The 18903-nt window shown below is 40.5% G+C and overlaps 1 protein-coding gene across 1 annotated transcript in view; it reads left to right on the top strand.

Annotated features, from left to right (window-relative positions):
- RERE (arginine-glutamic acid dipeptide (RE) repeats) overlaps positions 1-18903 on the top strand; it is a 267612-nt gene that overhangs the window by 71873 nt on the left and 176836 nt on the right. Inside the window, exons 4-5 of the mRNA XM_014546200.1 lie at positions 13736-13841; positions 15135-15231. Coding sequence (XP_014401686.1) covers positions 13736-13841; positions 15135-15231 — 203 coding nt within the window. The remainder of the gene's footprint in view (positions 1-13735; positions 13842-15134; positions 15232-18903) is intronic.

The raw sequence follows: 18903 nt of genomic DNA, 5'->3' as shown, positions 1-18903 counted from the left end.
TTCAGGTTTTCTCCCTGTGGTTCCTTTATGAGTACCACTTCACTGCCTCTTTACCTTGTAACCTACCGCCTTTTAAACGTCTAGTTTGAGGGAAAATTAAAAAAAAAAAAATGGACAGTCTTCCCTTGTGTTTCCTCCACACTTCTGAGACAGGTTTGGCTTTTCAAAAGCAACTTTACTGAAAAGTACTAAGAAGGCCCTAGCCAGTTTGGCTCAGTGGATAAAGCATCAGCCTGCAGACTGAAGAGTCCCAGGTTCAACTCCGGTCAAGAGCACATGCCTGGCTTGTGGGCTTGATCCCTAGTAGGGAGCGTGTAGGTGGAAGCCGATCCATTTTTGATCTTTCATCATTGATGTTTCTATATCTCTCTCCCTCCCCCTTCCTCTCTGAAATTAATAAAAATGTATTTTAAAAAATACTGAGAAGAAACCAAACAAAAAAAGGTGCTCCTTTGAAATGACTAAAACTGTTAAGTTCCTATAAAGATGTTAAAGAAAGAAAATGGCATCAAGTTACCAATATAGAAAATAAAATTGGGACAACACTATAGATCCCTCAGGCACTAACAGTGTATCACAAGGACATTATGAACAATGTTACAATAATAAATTTGAACATTTAGCTGCAGCATCAAACATTCAGAGTAATTAGATAATTTGATAGAAAAGTTTTATGTGCCTTAGGCAAACTTGCACAAACACAAATAGGAATACTTATTAGCAGACTTGGTTGTAATAGTGAAAATCTGTAAATGACCCAAATACCTTATCAGTAGAAAATTTATGAATAAATTGTGGTATATTGTACATAGAGGTAATATGTATCATTAAAAGTGAATGAACTAAGGCATGGATGATTCATGGACACATAATGCTGAATAAATAAAGCAGACTGCAAAAGAACCCAGAGTGTGATATCATCTATAAAAATAAAAGCGTAATATGCAAATCGACCGAACAGCAGAACAACTGTCCGGATGACCTTCCAGGTGACCATACTATGACACGCACTGGTGCCAGGCCAGTCAAAGCGGGTGTGATGCAATTGGTTGAGGGGCCCCGCCATCGCCCCGCAGAGGGAGGTCCAGGCCACCCTCTGTGGGGCAATTGATGTGGGGGCTCCGTGATCAATCACCCGCAGAGGGAGGCCCAGGCCAGCCAAGCGATTGCACCCCACACCTGTAGCCTGCAGAGGGAGGCGACCGGGGTGGGTGGGGGGGCAGCGCTGCACAGATGGCAAGCAGTGGCAGCGGCAGGGACGCGGGAAGGAAAGCCCTGATAGGCCCTGCTTGCCGGCCAGGCCTAGGGACCCTACCTGAGAGTTCCCGGATTGCGAGAGAGAGCGCGGGCCGGGCTGAGGGACAGTCATCGTCGTCGTCCCCCCCGCCCCCCCCCCCCAACACAAATTTCACACACCAGGCCTCTAGTTTATGTAAAGTGTAAAACTGCAAAACAATACCTTATGTATCTATCCCATGCATAAAGGACTGCCTGGGAATGAGAAACAGTGAATTCAAGGTTACCTCTTGGGGGAGTAGACAGACCTGCCTAGGAAGAGTGGACAGGCAGCGCCTTTGGGTTTGGTAATGTTTTATGTTTAAAAATATGTTTGGTAAGTAGTTCTATTTGTATACCTTTCTGCCTGTGAAATGTTTCATAATTAAATTTAAAAAAGAAAAACGATACAGGTAAAGAGGGTAGAAGAATCTTCAGGCGTTTTCATGAACAGAGCTGCGCCTCAGCTGAGAGACAGACACACTTGGTTCTCTGCCTGTTCCTGTGGATGCAGAAACTGGTGTGTGTTTACCGAGCTACTTAGACCTTCCTCTGTATATGTGAAGCAGTCCAGTCACAGGACATGTTTTCCTGCCATCCCCAGGTGCTTTTGAGAAGACTGCTGGTTTAAGGAAAATAACACCTAAAGCAGCGGTTCTCAACCTGTGGGTCGCGACCCCTTTGGCGGTCGAACGACCCTTTCACAGGGGTCGCCTAAGACCATCCTGCACATCAGATATTTACATTACGATTCATAACAGTAGCAACATTACAGTTATGAAGTAGCAACGAAAATAATTTTATGGTTGGGTCACAACATGAGGAACTGTATTGAAAGGGCCAGAAGGTTGAGAACCACTGACCTAAAGAGACTAAATACAGTGTAAATGATTTTATGTGCTTAGAATTGTGTGGGTACTGAGGGACAGATGTTGTTGCTCAGGGCTTGCTTTTTTAAAAAACACTTAACCATTTCAGCTCGGGAGGGGTGGCCAAGGGTCTGCCCCTCCATTGGCATGTAAGTGCTGTCATGAGTGGGACTTAAACTGTTTTTCCCCGCCTGCACCTTCAGTGTAGAACAACGTGTGCTCATTAGATGTTGGTTAGTGCACTATACCATAGAGCTACTTTGAAGTTATTTTTTCATTTCTTTTCTTAACTATTATCACGGTAATGTTGTCTGTATTCTGGGAATTTCAGGAGATCATACAGTCTCAGTCCAGAAGTTTTACCCAGTCCTAGCACATTCTTTGGTGTTAGAGAGCATGGCCTTGTCTGTAGCCTCCAGCCGTAGCCAGGAGAGAAGTGTCACAGCTCCCTGAGAGTGGTTTTCCCTCGTTCACTGAGCTCTGTGTGTTAAAATGGAGGAGGGTTTAGATTAGAGTGTTATTTTTGTAGCATTCACTGGCACAAAGCTTTTTCAGCATAGCAGATTCATCAATTCTAAAGGAAGTCAGTCTTTTTGTGGTAATGGAAATGTTCCCTATCTTGATTGTGGTGGTGGTTACACAACACATTTGTCAAAGTAATTGAAATTGTAAATAGGTTAATTTTATTGTGTAGAAATTATATCCTAGTAAAGGTGATTTAGAAAAAAAACACCACAGATGAACCAAAACAATATAACAAAATCCATAAGTTAAAAGTCATTTCCGCTAGATGAAGGGTTTTAAAGAAAAAGGTTTTCTTTCAAAAGATGTTAACATTTATAAAAATATGCGTATGTTAGTACTCGAGCGTGATGGGGAAATCGTTTTGACAAAAAATAACCTATTTTAAAATGAATTGTGGCTCTGGTCATATGCTCTTTGATTTTCTTTCTTTTTTAAAGCAGCATTTCCCAGCTCAGCTCACACTTGACTGAATACACTGATCGATTATCTGGGGATTAACTAAGCCTTCTCATTTCCTGCTTTCCCTTTCTCCTCCTCTCCAGCAGGCCAGGGGCCTTTGTTGTCTGGCATGTGGACTGAGATAAGCTACCAGGGCATGTTTGTATTAGAAAAATGGCTGTAGATGGAACAGTTATAAATAGACTAACAGGTTTTAAAGGTTGCAATCTTTGTTTTGGTTTAAGTCAAAAGGAGAGAAGAATAAATAAGATGTTTAAAACAAGATAAACTCATTTACATAGGAATGAAAGAGGAAAAACATAATTTTCAGAGTTCCTAGCAATCCCCCATGTCCCCTTTTTTAAACCAAACTATTTGAATTTATGTATTGGCAAGTTGAAAATGTTTGCTGGCAGTAGTTGGATTCCTATTATCATGCAGGCTGACTTTATGTAAATCAGTGATAATTTCCAAACCTATATTTGTACTCCTTAAAAGTGCAAATACTTATTTAATTCTAAAAATCGCCATGCTGCTAAAAGATATATTATTTCACTGTGCTTCCAGCTGTGCAGTTTTGCAGTTTAATTCAGAAAGCAATGGTACAAAAAGGTTATCACCTAGAGAGTAATATTGCTGGATTCACATAAAATAGGTATGTTCATCTTTATAAAAGACTAGAGACCCGGTGTCCCTCCGCTTGGCCTGCGCCCTCTCACAATCCGGGACCCCTCAGGGGATGTTGGAGAGCTGGTTTCGACCCAATCCCTGCAGGCCAGGCCGAGGGACCCCACCGGTGCACGCACTGGGCCTCTAGTATGCATATAAGATTTTTGGTTAATCTCTTCCCGCCTTCCCCTTCCCCCCTTCCCTCTGAGATTCATCAGTCTGTTCCATGTTTCCATGCCTGTGGTTTCTGCTCCTGCGTTGAGTGTCTTCTCCCTGGTGTCAGTGTGCGTCATAGCTACTGGTCGGTTGGTCACTTAGGCTTTTATATACATAGATAGATGATTCAATATAGTATTGTAAGCCAAATGTCTTTTTTTTCCCCTTAAAATTTTATGTTCTTTCACGTTGCCAATTGTCTCGAGAGAAGCAGTACGAGTTTTTGAAATGGCAGCCAAGTTGCCTAGAGTTGCAGATTGCTAAAGTTACCCAGGCTAGTGTTTCTGTGTGAATGTTTTCAGCTCAATAGGTTCACCATTGTTTTAAAGTGCACCTTTTTAGTGTAGATGTATTTATATTTTTGGAATCAAGCTTTAAATGTTTCTCTATCATGAGCTCAATTCCAGAGAGAAAAATACCTTGAATTGATTTGAGGGGCTTCTTTTTTTTTTTACCCTCCCTCCCCTACCTCCCCCTTGAGAGGCTTCTTATCTAGATTTTTCTTCTTGTTAACAAGAAGTTCCAGCGCACTATTGGAATGTCTGATTGTATAAATAAAAATAAAATCTATTTTTTAATTACTATCTCACTTCTGGACGAATGTGCTTGAAAATCTGCAGTCATGGTTGTGCTTGGGGAACATGCTCACGTTGTTTAAACTACCGGCTTCAGAGGAGGGTGTCCAAGACCCTTTGTGCAGCTTGTTTACTCGGCCCACTGAGGGTCTGCAGGGTCAGCCTGTCTGTGTAATTACACCAGGACACCATTTGCCTTTTTCACTCCCACCCTCTCAGAGTGTACAGTGGAGTTTTACAAAGGCTAAATGACAGTGTGATATATCTCAACAGATTGAGTGCAGAATCAGATACGAAAATGTTTTCTTAAGTAAACATAAAAGAGATTTGTAAAAACCTAAGTATTAACTCATTTCCTAAATTTTCTTTGTTTTAAAAATTAGAGTTACCTGTTGTAATTACTTACGTTAACATGTTCTGGGATTATTGTTAAGTGAATTAGTAAAAATCTTTAAAGTTAAAAATGCCCCCCCCCCCAATATGGTAAATATTGACAAGTCATCACACACACAAACCAGAGTTCTTTGAGCCCCTCAATACTTTTGAAGAGAATAAAGTATGGTGAGTCTAGCAAGTTTGAGAACCACTTCTGTAAAGCACATGCTGACTCAGTGAAATCTTTTCAAGATGTTTCAGCATCAGTTTTTAATAGCAAAATCTGTGATTTATCTTTAATCATAAGTTAATAATTTTATTTTTAAAATAGTGTGATAGTTTAAATTTAATTTGTGAAACTTCTAGAGAATTTTGGAAGCTGACAGACAACTCCTTCTCCTCCCCCCTTCTCTAACTTCCTTTTCACCATTGCAACACCTGATTTGTGTAGAGCTCGCTGACTTTTCTGGCCACGTCATGTCTAACAAGTCATTAACTCCCCGAGAATTAGTAAAATCACCACTACTATTCCACCATCACCAAACAACAAACAAAGTATTGCAAAGATATCAAACTTTATAGTATTTGGGCTTGATTTTTTTAAAAAAGAAATTCAGCCCTAGCTGGTTTCGCTCAGTGGATAGAGCGTTGGCCTGCGGACTGAAAGGTCCCAGGTTTGATTCCCGCCAGCACATGCCTTAGAGCGTTGGCCTGCGGACTGAAAGGTCCCAGGTTTGATTCCCGCCAAGAGCACATGCCTGGGTTGTGGGCTCGATCCCCAGTGTGGGGTGTGCAGGAGGAAGCCAATCATTTATTCTCTCTCATCATTGATGTTTCTATGTCTCTCTTCCCCTTCCTTCCTCTCTGAAATCAATAAAAATATATTTAAAAAAAAGAAATTCAGTGAATATTTCGTCTAGTAGGGATTAAGGGCGATTTGACAGTTTCTTGTGGCACTGACTAGGAACAGCTATTTTTTTCTTCCTTTATAGGGGCAATCTTCAGGCCAAATAGAGAAGTTGTGATTATGGATTTATTAAATACAACCATAGCTGTGGTGAACACTGACTTTTAAGCAGAGTTTTATGTTGGTTTTGAGCAGCAGATTTTGGGGACCAAGTATAGGGTTTTAATTTATCTGTGAAATGTCAGTTTCCTGATTTGAGCCTTCATCCGCACTTTGGGATCTTTTAAATCCTGGACCTGACATTTAGTATTTTTATCAGGATGGTGTACATCAACAGGATACATGTGGGCAATTGCAGGAATGCTCTCTGGTTTGGTACATCTGTCCCCATCTACGAAAGCCTCCTTTAAGTGTAGCTTATCTCTGTGTGTGACTTAAATGTTATTCGCTTTAAGAGTGCAAGGACAGCAGAGGTTACCTAGTGACTGCCTCCTGTCTTACAAGGGAGACCAAGAAGTAGTTTTCCCAAGGCTATCCCTGTACTCAGTTTTGGTCTCTCCACTGCAAATGTTATTATTCATACACAATGTAATCCTAGGTAGAATATGCTGTAGTAAGTTTTTACTCCATAGTTGGCAGTTGAGAGATGATTTCATTTTCATGCACCTTCTTGGTCCTACCAAAATACTGATTGAATTTTGTCCAGATTAAACTGTAAAGATAACCAAAAAGCAGGCATTTGTTTAATAAATAAGACAACATCAAGAAACGGTGATTTTGAAAATGATTTCTGGTCATCAGAGGCTGTGCTTCCGCACATTGTTGGCTGCATCACCTTTCTGGGGGTTTGTATGTAGCCGCTTATTTGTACATCTTGGTTGTAAACACTGTAAAGCAAGGCAGGGCGGTTCCACCTTGTTCACCATCTGATACAGGAGACTGAAATCCTCTTACAGACCCAGATGCTGATGTAATCTTTTGAAAGCAGTCTTTTGGATTGAGTGCTACAGGTTTGGGAAAGGAGCTGTAACCTTGATTCTAGTGCCAAAAGGCAGTAAGCAGCTTGGTCAAATGGGTATGGCTTGTTTATCTGTTTCTTTCATCTATTTATTTATCTTTAAAGAAAGAATTTATTATGCTTGTTCAGAATAGACCCCAGTGTACTTCCATGTTATGTCCATTTACAAATGCCAATAAATGATAAATCACCACTTGTATTAGTCAGGGTTCTCCAAAGAAACAGAACTAATAGGGGATAAATGTATATATACTATAGGAATTGTCTCATGAGGTTATGGAGGCCAAGAAGTACCATAATATGCTGTCTGCAAGCTGGAGAACCAGAAAAGCAGCTGGTTTATAATTCATTTCAAGTCCAAAGGACTGAGAATTGAGGGGCCACAGGAGTGTGAGTCCTGGAGTCTGAAGGCTGGAGAACCAGGAGCTCTAATGTCTGATGGCAGAAAAAGAGGGATGTCCCAGCTCAAGAATAGAGATAATTTGCCTTTTCTTCACCTTTTTGTTCCAGTCGGGGCCCCCAACAGGTTGATGATGTTCACCCATATCTGAGGACAGATCTCCTCAGTCTACAGAACCAAATCCTACTCTCTTCCAGAAACACCCCCACAGACAGACCCAGAAATGAAGTTTTACCAGTTACCCAGGCATCTCGTAGCCCAGTCAAGTTGACACACAAAATTAACCATCATACCACTAAACAGGACTCTGTTAGACACGTGTGGTGTGGCCCCGAGAAGGGAGAGGTGCTGCAGCCAGAGTGTTGTCACAGGTCAGATTGTTACCTTGGGAGATGTCTGCAGACAGTAACTCCTCAGATGGTGTTCTTTCAGGCCCACTTGCACACTTAACCTGAGAACATTGGGAGAAGGGCATTTTAGGACAAAGCAAAAAAATGGCTAATTTGTTCACTCAGTGGCAATCAGAAATGTAGTCAAAAGGAAACAGAATGTTTACTTAATGTCTCAGTACATTAGGGAGATCTGTGCATGATAGTGTGTTTATTTAGAGGAGGTACTCCAAGCCCTTCACTTCCTCTAAGGAAACTCCGGAGTCAGTGCTCTGCTTCTCTCCCTGATCTCCCGGCACCCATGTCCGAGCAGAACTCTGAGGTGGGTGGGCCCGGAGGGCCTGAGCACTGGTGGCACTTAGGTTTGTTTTCCGTGACTCTTTCGTGGCCTTTGGAACTGTGATGGCTATAAAGCTACTTTCAGATACAGGTATAGAGAGTGTTACATTCCTAGTGTCTTATGTTAGGAGAGTAGTGGTTTGAAATACTACAAGATATTTCCTATCTGACTTCATTTTACTCATCTCAGTCAGTTCCAGTGTTTATCCACAGCGTAGTAATAATCATCTGACTGATACAGAAAGCATCTTTTAGATCAGATTACGTGTGCATATGCCTGGAGTTATCTTTGGCCTTCGAAAATAGTAATCTTTGACCCCATTGACTGTCCCTCCTCCCCTCTCCCAAAGTCAGGAATGATTGAAGCCACTAAGACTGTGTTCCCAAGGTCCTAGTGAGGATGACCTTCCCAACAGGCATTGCCTTGTGGGTACAGGTGGACCCTGAGGGGCTGAACTGCAGTCTCAGTAGACAATTCTGAATTACACGGTAAACTCTAAGACTTCTATAACTGTCGACCTTATTATAACCATCTTGTGGAAATGCATGAAAAGTTTCTTCAAAAGGTATATTTTTAAACCATACTGTATGCAAATGTTAAGCCACTTCAACTTCCCAAGTTTCTGGAAAAATTTTATTGGCTCTTCGGCTTTATAAAACAAGAAATTTGGTCTGATTTCACCTGAAACGGAATCTAGAGCTTTTATTTTTTGAAATGTAAAATCCCAAGAACTGAGCAGCTGAAATTAAATTTGGGTTTGTGAAACTGTTCACTTGATGAAGCCATCTTCATATCCTGGTTAGAGTCTGGGACCAGGTCTCTGTCACAGTTGATAACAGCAGAGGGACTGGCATGGCCTGTGTGGAGGGCTTCGGGACCCCTCACGGAATCTGCCAAGACCTGGTAGGTGACTTATGGGGCTCCAAAGGTCTTTCCTCTAACGCAGGTGAATTTAAAAGTATTGTTCTCCCCATTCTGATATGTGTAGAGAATCTCTGCACTTGTCGGTCATTTCTGACTCCTGTCCTTCTCTTCCTACCCCCACCTCCCTGTGCCTCCTTTATTTTTTAACGTGTTAAAACCTTTTCCCAGAGGATGATGATAATGCTCCTAGGAAAGACTCAGATTGGCAATTTAAATCAATCGAAGCACTTACTATATTAATCATCATGAAAAACCTGTATGGAAGGTCCTGGCCTTGGATCTTGTATTTGTATTCGGGATGGTTGTGCTGATAAAAATGAATCAGTATCCCTTTAACAGCAGCCTCCTGTTTGCTTTCCCCGTCTCCATTGCCTACTTTCTCCCTTTGTTCATGATCTCATTCTGAATGTTTAATTTCAGTTCTGAATTTTTAACTCATTAATTCTCAGCCTGTTGGCTGGCATTCAAAGCTCTAGATGTCCTCCTCTGCTCCCAAACACTTAGGCTAGCTTTTTCCTAAACCCAGGTGGGGATGGGTTTGTCTTCTGTTAAACTCTTTATTTCCTTAAATTTACACAGTCCCTCATTTCAAAGAAATCCTGGCCAGGCATGTGGAAGAATCCACAATTTAACGCAGAATCAGCTGCTCCCCCTTTTTTGCACTGAGCCACTGCTGTTGAAACTATTTTAAGTAGATTGGAGGTGCTCCTGTTTGGTGGCTTCCAACCACCTGGACTCAGACAAAATCAATCAGTCTCTCCTCTCTTTAAAGATAAAATGGTGGGAAATGATTTACTTCCCAGTGGGCTCTTCTCTGTATTCAGAAATATACCCCAGGGTGCCTTCACGTAGGAAGCTTCTCACCACATTCCGTTTAAAATGTGTCATTTATAACCACTTTGACCTTTATGCAATTGTACAATTATATCACTAGTCAATAATGAGGCATATTTGTCAGATATACTTGATATGCTTCTTGAATTGTTGCAAAACCGAAGATACATCCACCTAATTTGCTACATGATTTGTTTTTTTATTGCTATTGCTAGCCTGCTTTTTGTATTGGAGAAAAGCAAATTTATAAGCCACTTCTTATTATAGCTTGACTTCTCTTTTCATCTGTAAAACAGTGGTGGTAATATCCAGCATTTATTGAGAGCCAACCCACTCTACTTATATTCACTTATTTAATCCTCACAACCTAAAGAGCTAGAGACTATTATTTTTTCCTCATTTTACATATGAGAAAATTGAGGCTTAGAAGAGTCATTTGCCCGAAGTCACACAGCTTAGTAAGTTGCAAAGCCATGATTTAAACCCAGGTGGTTTGGGTTGAATCAGATGACCTCTGAGTTCACTTCTACCTTTAATTTTCTGTGATTTTGAGCAGAATCTGACTGCCGAGTAGCGGGAAGAAGATGATTTCTTGTGGCTCACATTTGAGCAGCACCCCTGTGCCTGAGGGGCTTTGGTAGCTTTGTGGGAGAGGGGTTTACTCTCTGCTCCCTTCAGTGTTCCTCTGTGTACTGCAGTTAGCTTCCATGGAAGATGACATTTTATTTTATTTTATTTTTTAAAATATATTTTATTGATTTTTTACAGAGAGGAAGAGAGAGGGATAGAGAGTTAGAAACATCGATGAGAGAGAAACATCGATCAGCTGCCTCTCGCACACATCCTACTGGGGATGTGCCCGCAACCAAGGTACATGCCCTTGGCCAGAATCGAACCTGGGACCTTTCAGTCCGAAGGCTGATGCTCTACCCACTGAGCCAAACCGGTTAGGGCATGAAGATGACATTTTAATTTGTAAAACCTTTTTAGGGTGGTAATGTTGGCTAATGCCATTATGTTGATGTAGAGAAAACACCCCTAATCCCATCTTATCTACTTGGTTTTGTCTGGGGAAGAAATCTAAGCATAAGCAAGATGGAATGGGACCATAGAAATAATTTTGTTCTGTCCCTTCACTTGTCATGTGGCTTGGTGACTCCACTAAGGTCGTCCCCCCCCAGGACCCCCGGATTACCTAATGTCAGTTTAGTACTCTCTAGAACAATTTACTGCCTCCATTTATAGATGTTTAATCTTTAACCAAATTTCTGATCTATTTAGGAAGAGTGTATCTATTTCAGCTACTTAAGTTTACTTTAGTACCTTTGTTGTGTTATAGCTGTGCAATCAAGTGGAGGCTTTTTAATGCAATGCTGCCGCTCGCTGGTTATTGAGTAGTACTGCATTAGAAAGTCCAATAGGCTTTCCGCTGCCTCTGTCAAGTCTAACATTAGGAGTCATAAGTCTAGGTACAAAGAAACCAGAACAGTAATTTTGTGCGTGTGTAATAATTAACTGTTTGGGTCAGAAGATAACATAAATATTATACTTCAAGAATCACTGCCGGGGTTCTGAAAAATAGACATTGTACAGTTGCCAGTTATGGTACCTTTAAAAGGTTGTTTCTGTTGCCTGTGGTCCATGTTCTTCACCTGATAGTACTTGACCTAGGTTTTAGTCTTACCATTCTGATTTAGCTTTCATTAAAAAGGAAACTGTTAGACCATTGGTTTTCAACTGGGGGTAATTTGTCCCCCAGAGGACATTTGGCCATGCTGGCAGGCACTTTTGGTTGTCACAGTGAAGGGGAGGGTGCTACTGGCATTTAGTGTGTCTGGAGGCCAGGGATGCTGCTCAGCATCTCACAATACACAGGACAGGTTCCACACTGGCCTCGCTGGACCAGATGGCAACAGTGTGGTTGAGAAGCCCTGTGTTAGACAGTATGTTTACTTAAGTGAGTTTTAGCCCCGAGTCCCGGCAACCAGACTGTCCCTCCGCCTGGTTTGTTTGTTTCCATGATGAGTGCTCTCATCCTGGGCCTGCTTTTTATTACCTTGTCTAGGAATGAAACGGTAGCCCTCTGGCTGCTCTCCTGTGTTTTGTGTCAGCATGGGCTAGTGGACCCCATTGGTCAGCAGTGGGTAGTGGACCCCATTGGTCAGCAGTGGGCTAGTGGACCCCATTGGTCAGCAGTGGGCTAGTGGACCCCACTGGAGGCCAAACTACAGTCAGGATTCAGGTTCTTTTCAGTACCACGCAGAACATTTTCTGTGCTGCACACAGATGGACCATGTGCATGTGGATATGTCTTGTATTTTCTCTTTCTCTATATCTTTCTTGGGTGTCATCCTTTGCCTAGAAAGAATCCAATGAAATATTTCCCATTTTCCCAGGTTAGATTTTACCTCCTTCATAATTCCCTGCTGGAAGTAATTGCTCTTGTCCATAACCTCCTACATGTAACATTCATTCTTATTACTTAACATACTGATTTGTCCTCATCTTCCCACCTGCAGTATAAACAGTGTGGAATATAAAGTGCAAATTGGATAGAAAGTAAAGATACCCATTATGTAGGATTATTCTTTGCATACAATCTGTTTTATTGAAACCAGTAATGCTGTCCTATTTTTATAAGCCTGTCTATTTGGCACAATTAATTGTAAAGGAAGAATGTGGATGTTTATATTTACTTAGGAATAGATTTCTTCACATTTGCATAGAGTCAAGACTTTTGGTAGTTTTTCTTTCTGTTCCTTTAAATGACTTAAATATTCTACCAAAGGTTTTTTTGTTTGTTTTTAGTCTTACTGGCCTTTCAGTGAAGAACATATACATTTTTCATATACTATATATGTGTATACACACACACACACGTCATTTAAGCAGGAAGCATAATGAAGGCTCCATTGACATATTTGAGAATTTAGCCATCTCCTTTATAAACATGAGGCATTTCTCAGATTGAAGCGCTCATTCATTTCTGACCCGCTGACTTGTGATGACAAGGAAGAAGCTGCTAAGAAGAGTGATATTGCATTCACCTTCAGAAGTGTCTTAAGGCCCTCACTGGTTGGGAAGCTATTTGATGAGGCCACAGAAGCCTAGTGATCTGGCATGTTGAGATGTTTCCCAGCCGGTGGCACAGATGATGTACCTCATCGTGTAGCCTTCAAATGGAAGGGCAGCGTTTGATACTGTGTTCTTTGAATGCACTAGGAACAAAGTTAACTTTTATAGCTAACAAAGTTACGTGTTTTACAAACATCTATGGGACCCTGATCGTCATAGAACTCTCATTATTCACAAATACTTATATACAAGGTGTTCAATTCTCTGCCAATTCAAACATAAATAAGCCAGGGTCCATGTTTCATGGACTCTCAGCACCTTCATCACTACTCATAGCTTGCTGTGTTAGTCTGCCATGTAGCAATAACTGCAAATTAAGTGGCAGGAAAGTGGAGGGAGAATGTAACTCAGTCTGGGTGATTAGCGAACCCTGGAGAGATGACTGTGCCAGGCCTTGTTGGGTAAGTTCTTTGTAACGTATTGCCCTTAATGGCTTCACAGTGTTTATAAATATTTATAATTAACACAGTTAATAAATATTTAAAATGGTCAAAAATTAAGATAGGAGCATGCATTCATGTAGAACTATATAGTTAATGCCAAATAAAAATATATAACATTGAGTAAGTTAAACTGGGGATATTTATAGATTCAAGTTTGCTCTCCTTTGTTTCCCTTTAACGAGCAACTTTGAGGGATCAGATCAGAGAGGGTGCTGTGGCTGTAATTTAGAAAAAATAAAATTTGACCTCATTATTGACTTATGTATTTTTGTGGTCCTGGTGGAATTTGTGTGTTTCCCTCTCTGCCTGTCCATCTGTTTCCAGGGACTGTGTTCATGGGTATGGTATGCAGCTGTGGGCACCTGAAACCCTGTTCCTAATGCTGTTAGATTTTCCTTTTCAGAGTAAGAGGGACCACCTACTCATGAACGTCAAATGGTACTACCGTCAGTCTGAAGTTCCAGATTCTGTGTATCAGCATTTGGTTCAGGATCGACACAATGAAAATGGTAAATATGCCCTTCATAGCTTTGGACAAAGTTTGTTCTGAAAACATTTATTAAATGGAGATCACTACTATGAACATTTTTTCTAAAATAGCTTCTTATCAATAGGACGTTAGTGGAATACTCACTTCCTGCTGAGTTCTTTCGTTATTTTTGCCTTTAAAAGGAAAGAACCTGAGCATGTGCTATGACGTCTTCCTGGTAAACTCGGATAGAAATATGTCTTTTTTGGAAACGACAGTAATTGCTTTTTCTTGCCTAATGATGAACTAATAATGCTTATAACCTACAGGATTGTATTTTATTTCTTTCCTCTTTTTCAACAGAGTCTGTATCATTGAAGTTCTCTGTATTCAGGGTTTGAACTTCAGTTTCAAAGCAAAGCTTTCCTGAATGTTTTGGAATTCAGCTTGCATCTTGACTTTCAGAACAATAGGAAGGTTGTTCAAGCATCTTTTTTCTTCCCCTGGCACTGGAGTGTCTGCCCAATAACTCCATTTACACATAAGATGTGAACATGAAATGTATATTACATTTGTTCAGATGTATAATAGCTCCCTTTCATTGATTTTTTTTGAGAGGTGCTAGACCTCATGATAGCTGATTCACATTTGTTTCCCATTAATTATATGTCGATCCCCACTTCCAGATGAGGAAAATGAGGCTTAGAGATCCTGAGGAAGTTGCCAAGGCCAGCTCTGTCCTTGATGTCTGTGCCCTTCACTCTTCACACTGCTTTTGGTGATAGGTTTTAATTCGACCAACCATCATCAAAAATAGTTTTGAAGAATGATAAAATGATATTCTTTCACATCTTACTACTTATTTTCTCCTTTGAAGCTATAAAAATTTCTGTTAATGCAGTTAAATTATGGTTTGTTATTAAAAAGAATAACTTAGTTATTCTTTCCAATGGAAACTCTTGATTTCACTTCATCCTGGACTATTTAGCAATAAAAAATAAGATGGACAGGATGATTAAATATTTAGTAGTTTACAAATTGCTAAAATGCAATAGTTGTTTCTTCCCTTTAAAAAAAATTTGTGCTTATTGCATTTCAGCAAACGGTGGGAACTTTAGTAAAAGGTATAAAACACACCCAGCAGAATATTTGTTTTTGTTATTTCTGCTCTACATTATTCCTCTTCTCTGTTTTGTTTTGCTGACCAGGCCTGGTTATTTATTGTGCTTTCTGTAGTGGGAGGTGACCCTGAAAGAAAAAAGTTGTAAAATTTTCCTAATTGTTTTGGGAAACTCAGTTTTAATGTCCTCTTAATGAATTGATTTTTTGACAGACTCTGGAAGAGAACTTGTTATTACAGACCCAGTTATCAAGAACCGAGAGCTCTTCATTTCTGATTATGTAGACACCTACCACGCTGCTGCCCTCAGGTAAGTGCAGAGGTGTGGTCTCCATGAAGGAGAAGTCATGGAGTGTGGGGGGCTAAGCTGTCCTGGTCTCTCTTGATAATCGTGCTGATAATCAGATGACTCCCGTGGTCTCTGGCCAACATTCCAGTGTTAACTCTGTGTATTATTGGGGTTTGGGAGGTTGCCCAACAAATTCACTAATTTGTTGGGGGGTATAGGGAGGGGACTCCCCCCACCCCCCCATTTCATGTTTTTATACCCTCTCTAAAGTTTTTTTAAAAATCTGTATTTCCTTGAAAATTATTATCCTGGTATTGGTCACTAAAGTATTTAGGGTGAAGTGTTTCGATGACTTGCAGGTTAGTTCCTAAAGATTCAGTCACTGTTCTGCCTAGGACAGGTGAAGAAATGGAAGAAACAAAGATGACAGCATGTAATTAATTGAGCATGTGATTATTAATCTAGGCAAAGTTTGTAGGAGTTCCATTGACCTATTCTTTTAGTTTTCTGTATGTATGAAAATTTTTCTACTAAAAAGCTCGGATAGGGAGAATATATTGAAGACTTTATTCTGAGGCAGAAGGTAACATTGCAGGTTACTCTTACGTCTCTGATAATTAGGCCAAAAAGTGATCATTAGCCCCTGCTTTGCGCCACCTGGTATTTTGTTTCTTCTGTCCCTTTCAAGAAAAGGATACACGTATATTCTGGCATATTTTGTTTATAAGTGGAGGACTTTGGGCTTCTTAAGTGGTAGAAGCAGTAAGGCAAGTAATAACTTTCCCCGCTGGAAATGGTAAAGTGATTTGATGGATGAACTACTTTGTTGTTAAAAAATATAGTTGTTTATTTTCCCCAAAAAATGCCATCGGGATATGCTGGCTTTTAGCTTATCTACAATGAGATACAATAATTTCTCTATTATGTTGCTCAGATGGTATTCAGTAAAACCATCTGGAGTTTCTTGTGCAAAGCTACATAGCTAAAGCCAATTATTTCAAAGCAAATTAGCAAAACTTTTAATATAGGGCAGGTTTTGGCAAACTTTTGGGGCAGATAATCTTTCATATGGTCTCTGTTACAACCACTCAGCTCAGCCATTGTAGCACAAGCCTCAGGCAGCGTGGATGAGTGGCTGTGCTCCAGTAACACTTGTTTGTGGACACAAATCTGAATTTAATTTCCACATGTCAGGAGGTGTATTACTCTTCTTTTGATTTCTTTTTTTGCCATTAAAAAATGTAAAAGCCATTCATAGTGCATGGGTTCTACAGAAGCAGGCGTTGGGCCAGAATTGGCCTGTGGGCCATAGTTTGCCAAACCCTGCTGCAGGAAGAAGCGTGCGTGGTTAGAGTTGGCTTCCTATGGGACTTCATAGATAAACTTGGAGAATTCCCGTGGTGTTTTGTAAACTTCTTCCAAAAGACCCACAAGCTTTTTGTGACGGTGGCTTATGGATCTTAAGCTTGCATGCTGAACAAGAAAGTTAATGGAAAGTTGGATAGATGGATGGAACCATTACATTGTTAGCTAAGACAAGTAGCTTGATCCTGGGATTATTTCTTATCCTGCTTTGCGTGCTTTTCCCTCCTTTTCCCATCTTGTTTCATTGGTTGAGATAAATGATTTCAAGCAATTTAGAGTTGAATTCAAGTTAAAGGAGTAAACAAATCTGATATATATGTAACTCTGGTTTTTCAACGTTTTCACGTAATTGCTTAAAATGACTACATTTGAATATTTATCAGAAGTTATTAAGATTTGTAGAGTCTTTATTTTTCATTTTTAAATCCTTACCTGAGGATTTATTTGCCATATAATTTATTTTTCCCTTAAGATAATGTTTTATTGATGGTCAAAGGATCTAGAGCAAGGATGTCAAACTCACAGGCCGCCTGCGGCCCACAACGAATATTTTTGCGGCCCAGCCTATATAACGGCATGTAAGAAACATTTTAATAAAAATTTCATAACTTAATTTTTACAATATCCTATTATACATAATTATTAATAATGAACTACAACGTTCGCTAATGATTGATTACTATAATCGTGTTGCATTCATTTCCCTTAAGAGCGCACCATTTCTCTCCACTAATACTAGCAGCAAATATTTTAGCAGCTGATTGCCACGTCATTAGTCTTGTACTGACTCGTTTGGTGTCCGCAACAGGAAATATTTCGCTTTCGGAGAACAAGAAAATAGGTTTATTTGCATTATGCTTATTAATTTGTGCAGTTATTCATTGTCTGGTAAGTTAGTGTTCAAGAGAAAATACTAATTTTTATTAAAACGTTCTATTATTGTATATCAACAATTGCTCACTTATTTCAGCCTTTTGTATTCAGCATGCCTCTATCAAAATAAACCTACGTTTCTATGAAAATTGAAGCTTTTGTTTTTTTGCAGCCCACATAAACTTAAACCTTGTTTATTTGGCCTGTGTTAACCTTTGAGCTTGACATGCTTGGTCTAGAGCAGTGATGGCGAACCTTTTGAGCTCAGAGTGTCAGCATTTTGAAAAACCCTAACTTAACTCTGGTGCCGTGTCACATATAGAAATTTTTTGATATTTGCAACCATAGTAAAACAAAGATTTATATTTTTGATATTTATTTTATATATTTAAATGCCATTTAACAAAGAAAAATCAACCAAAAAAATGAGTTCGCGTGTCACCTCTGACACGCATGTCATAGGTTCGCCATCACTGATCTAGAGTGATAGCTTTGTGATTGGGCTGTGAACTGTGAGCTGGGCAGCGCACTTGTAACAATGAATTCTCCCATACTGGTTGTGGCGAGCAGCATGGGAGGGCATACACGTTTCATCAGCTTGAGGGCTCTTTTCCAACATTTTTTTGTTGCTGTTAATCCTCACCCCAGGATTTTTTAAAAAAATATATTTTATTTTTTACAGAGAGGAAGGGAGAGGGATAGAGAATTAGAAACATCGATGAGAGAGAAACATTGATCAGCTGCCTCCCGCACTCCCACTGGAAAAATGTGCCCGCAACCAAGGTACATGCCCTTGATTGGAATCGAACCCGGGACCCTTCAGTCTGCAGGCCGACGCTCTATCCACTGAGCCAAACCAGTCAGGGCACCCCAGGATATTTTTCCATTGATTTTTAGAGAGAGTGGAAGGGAGGGAGAAAGACAGAGAGAGAGAAACGTTGATGTGAGAGAGACACATCCATTGGCTGCCTCTCTCACGTGCCCAGGGCCGGGATCGAGCGTGCAACCGAGGTACCTGACCTTGACTGGTATCAAATTCGTGACCCTTCGGTCCGTAGTTGATTCTCTATGCACTGAGCCAAACTGGCTAGGACTCTTTTCCAACTTTCTGGTTATCTGCTTCCAATTTCAGGTGATTGTTAGGGGAAAAAAACATCCTAAGGTAGATCAGGTTACAAGCTATCACCTTACTAGGAATTCAAATTATAGGAATACTAGAGGCCCAGTGCACGAAAATCATGCATGGGTAGGGTCCCTAGGCCTGGCCAGCGATCAGGGCCGATCAGGGCCTTCCGGCTACTGGCTGGGGCCTTCCTTCGTTCTGTGCCGCCCCCTGGTGGTCAGCGCACATCATAGCGAGCGACCGAACTCCGGGTCCCCTGGTCAAACTCCCAAGGGGACACTTTGCATATTAGCCTTTTATATATATACTAGAGGCCCGGTGCACAAAAATTT

Source organism: Myotis brandtii, unplaced genomic scaffold, assembly GCF_000412655.1.
Source record: "Myotis brandtii unplaced genomic scaffold, ASM41265v1 scaffold434, whole genome shotgun sequence".
Taxonomy (NCBI): Eukaryota; Metazoa; Chordata; class Mammalia; order Chiroptera; family Vespertilionidae; genus Myotis; species Myotis brandtii.
Note: the sequence above shows the minus strand (reverse complement) of the source record. Positions and strands in the feature narration are given on the sequence as shown.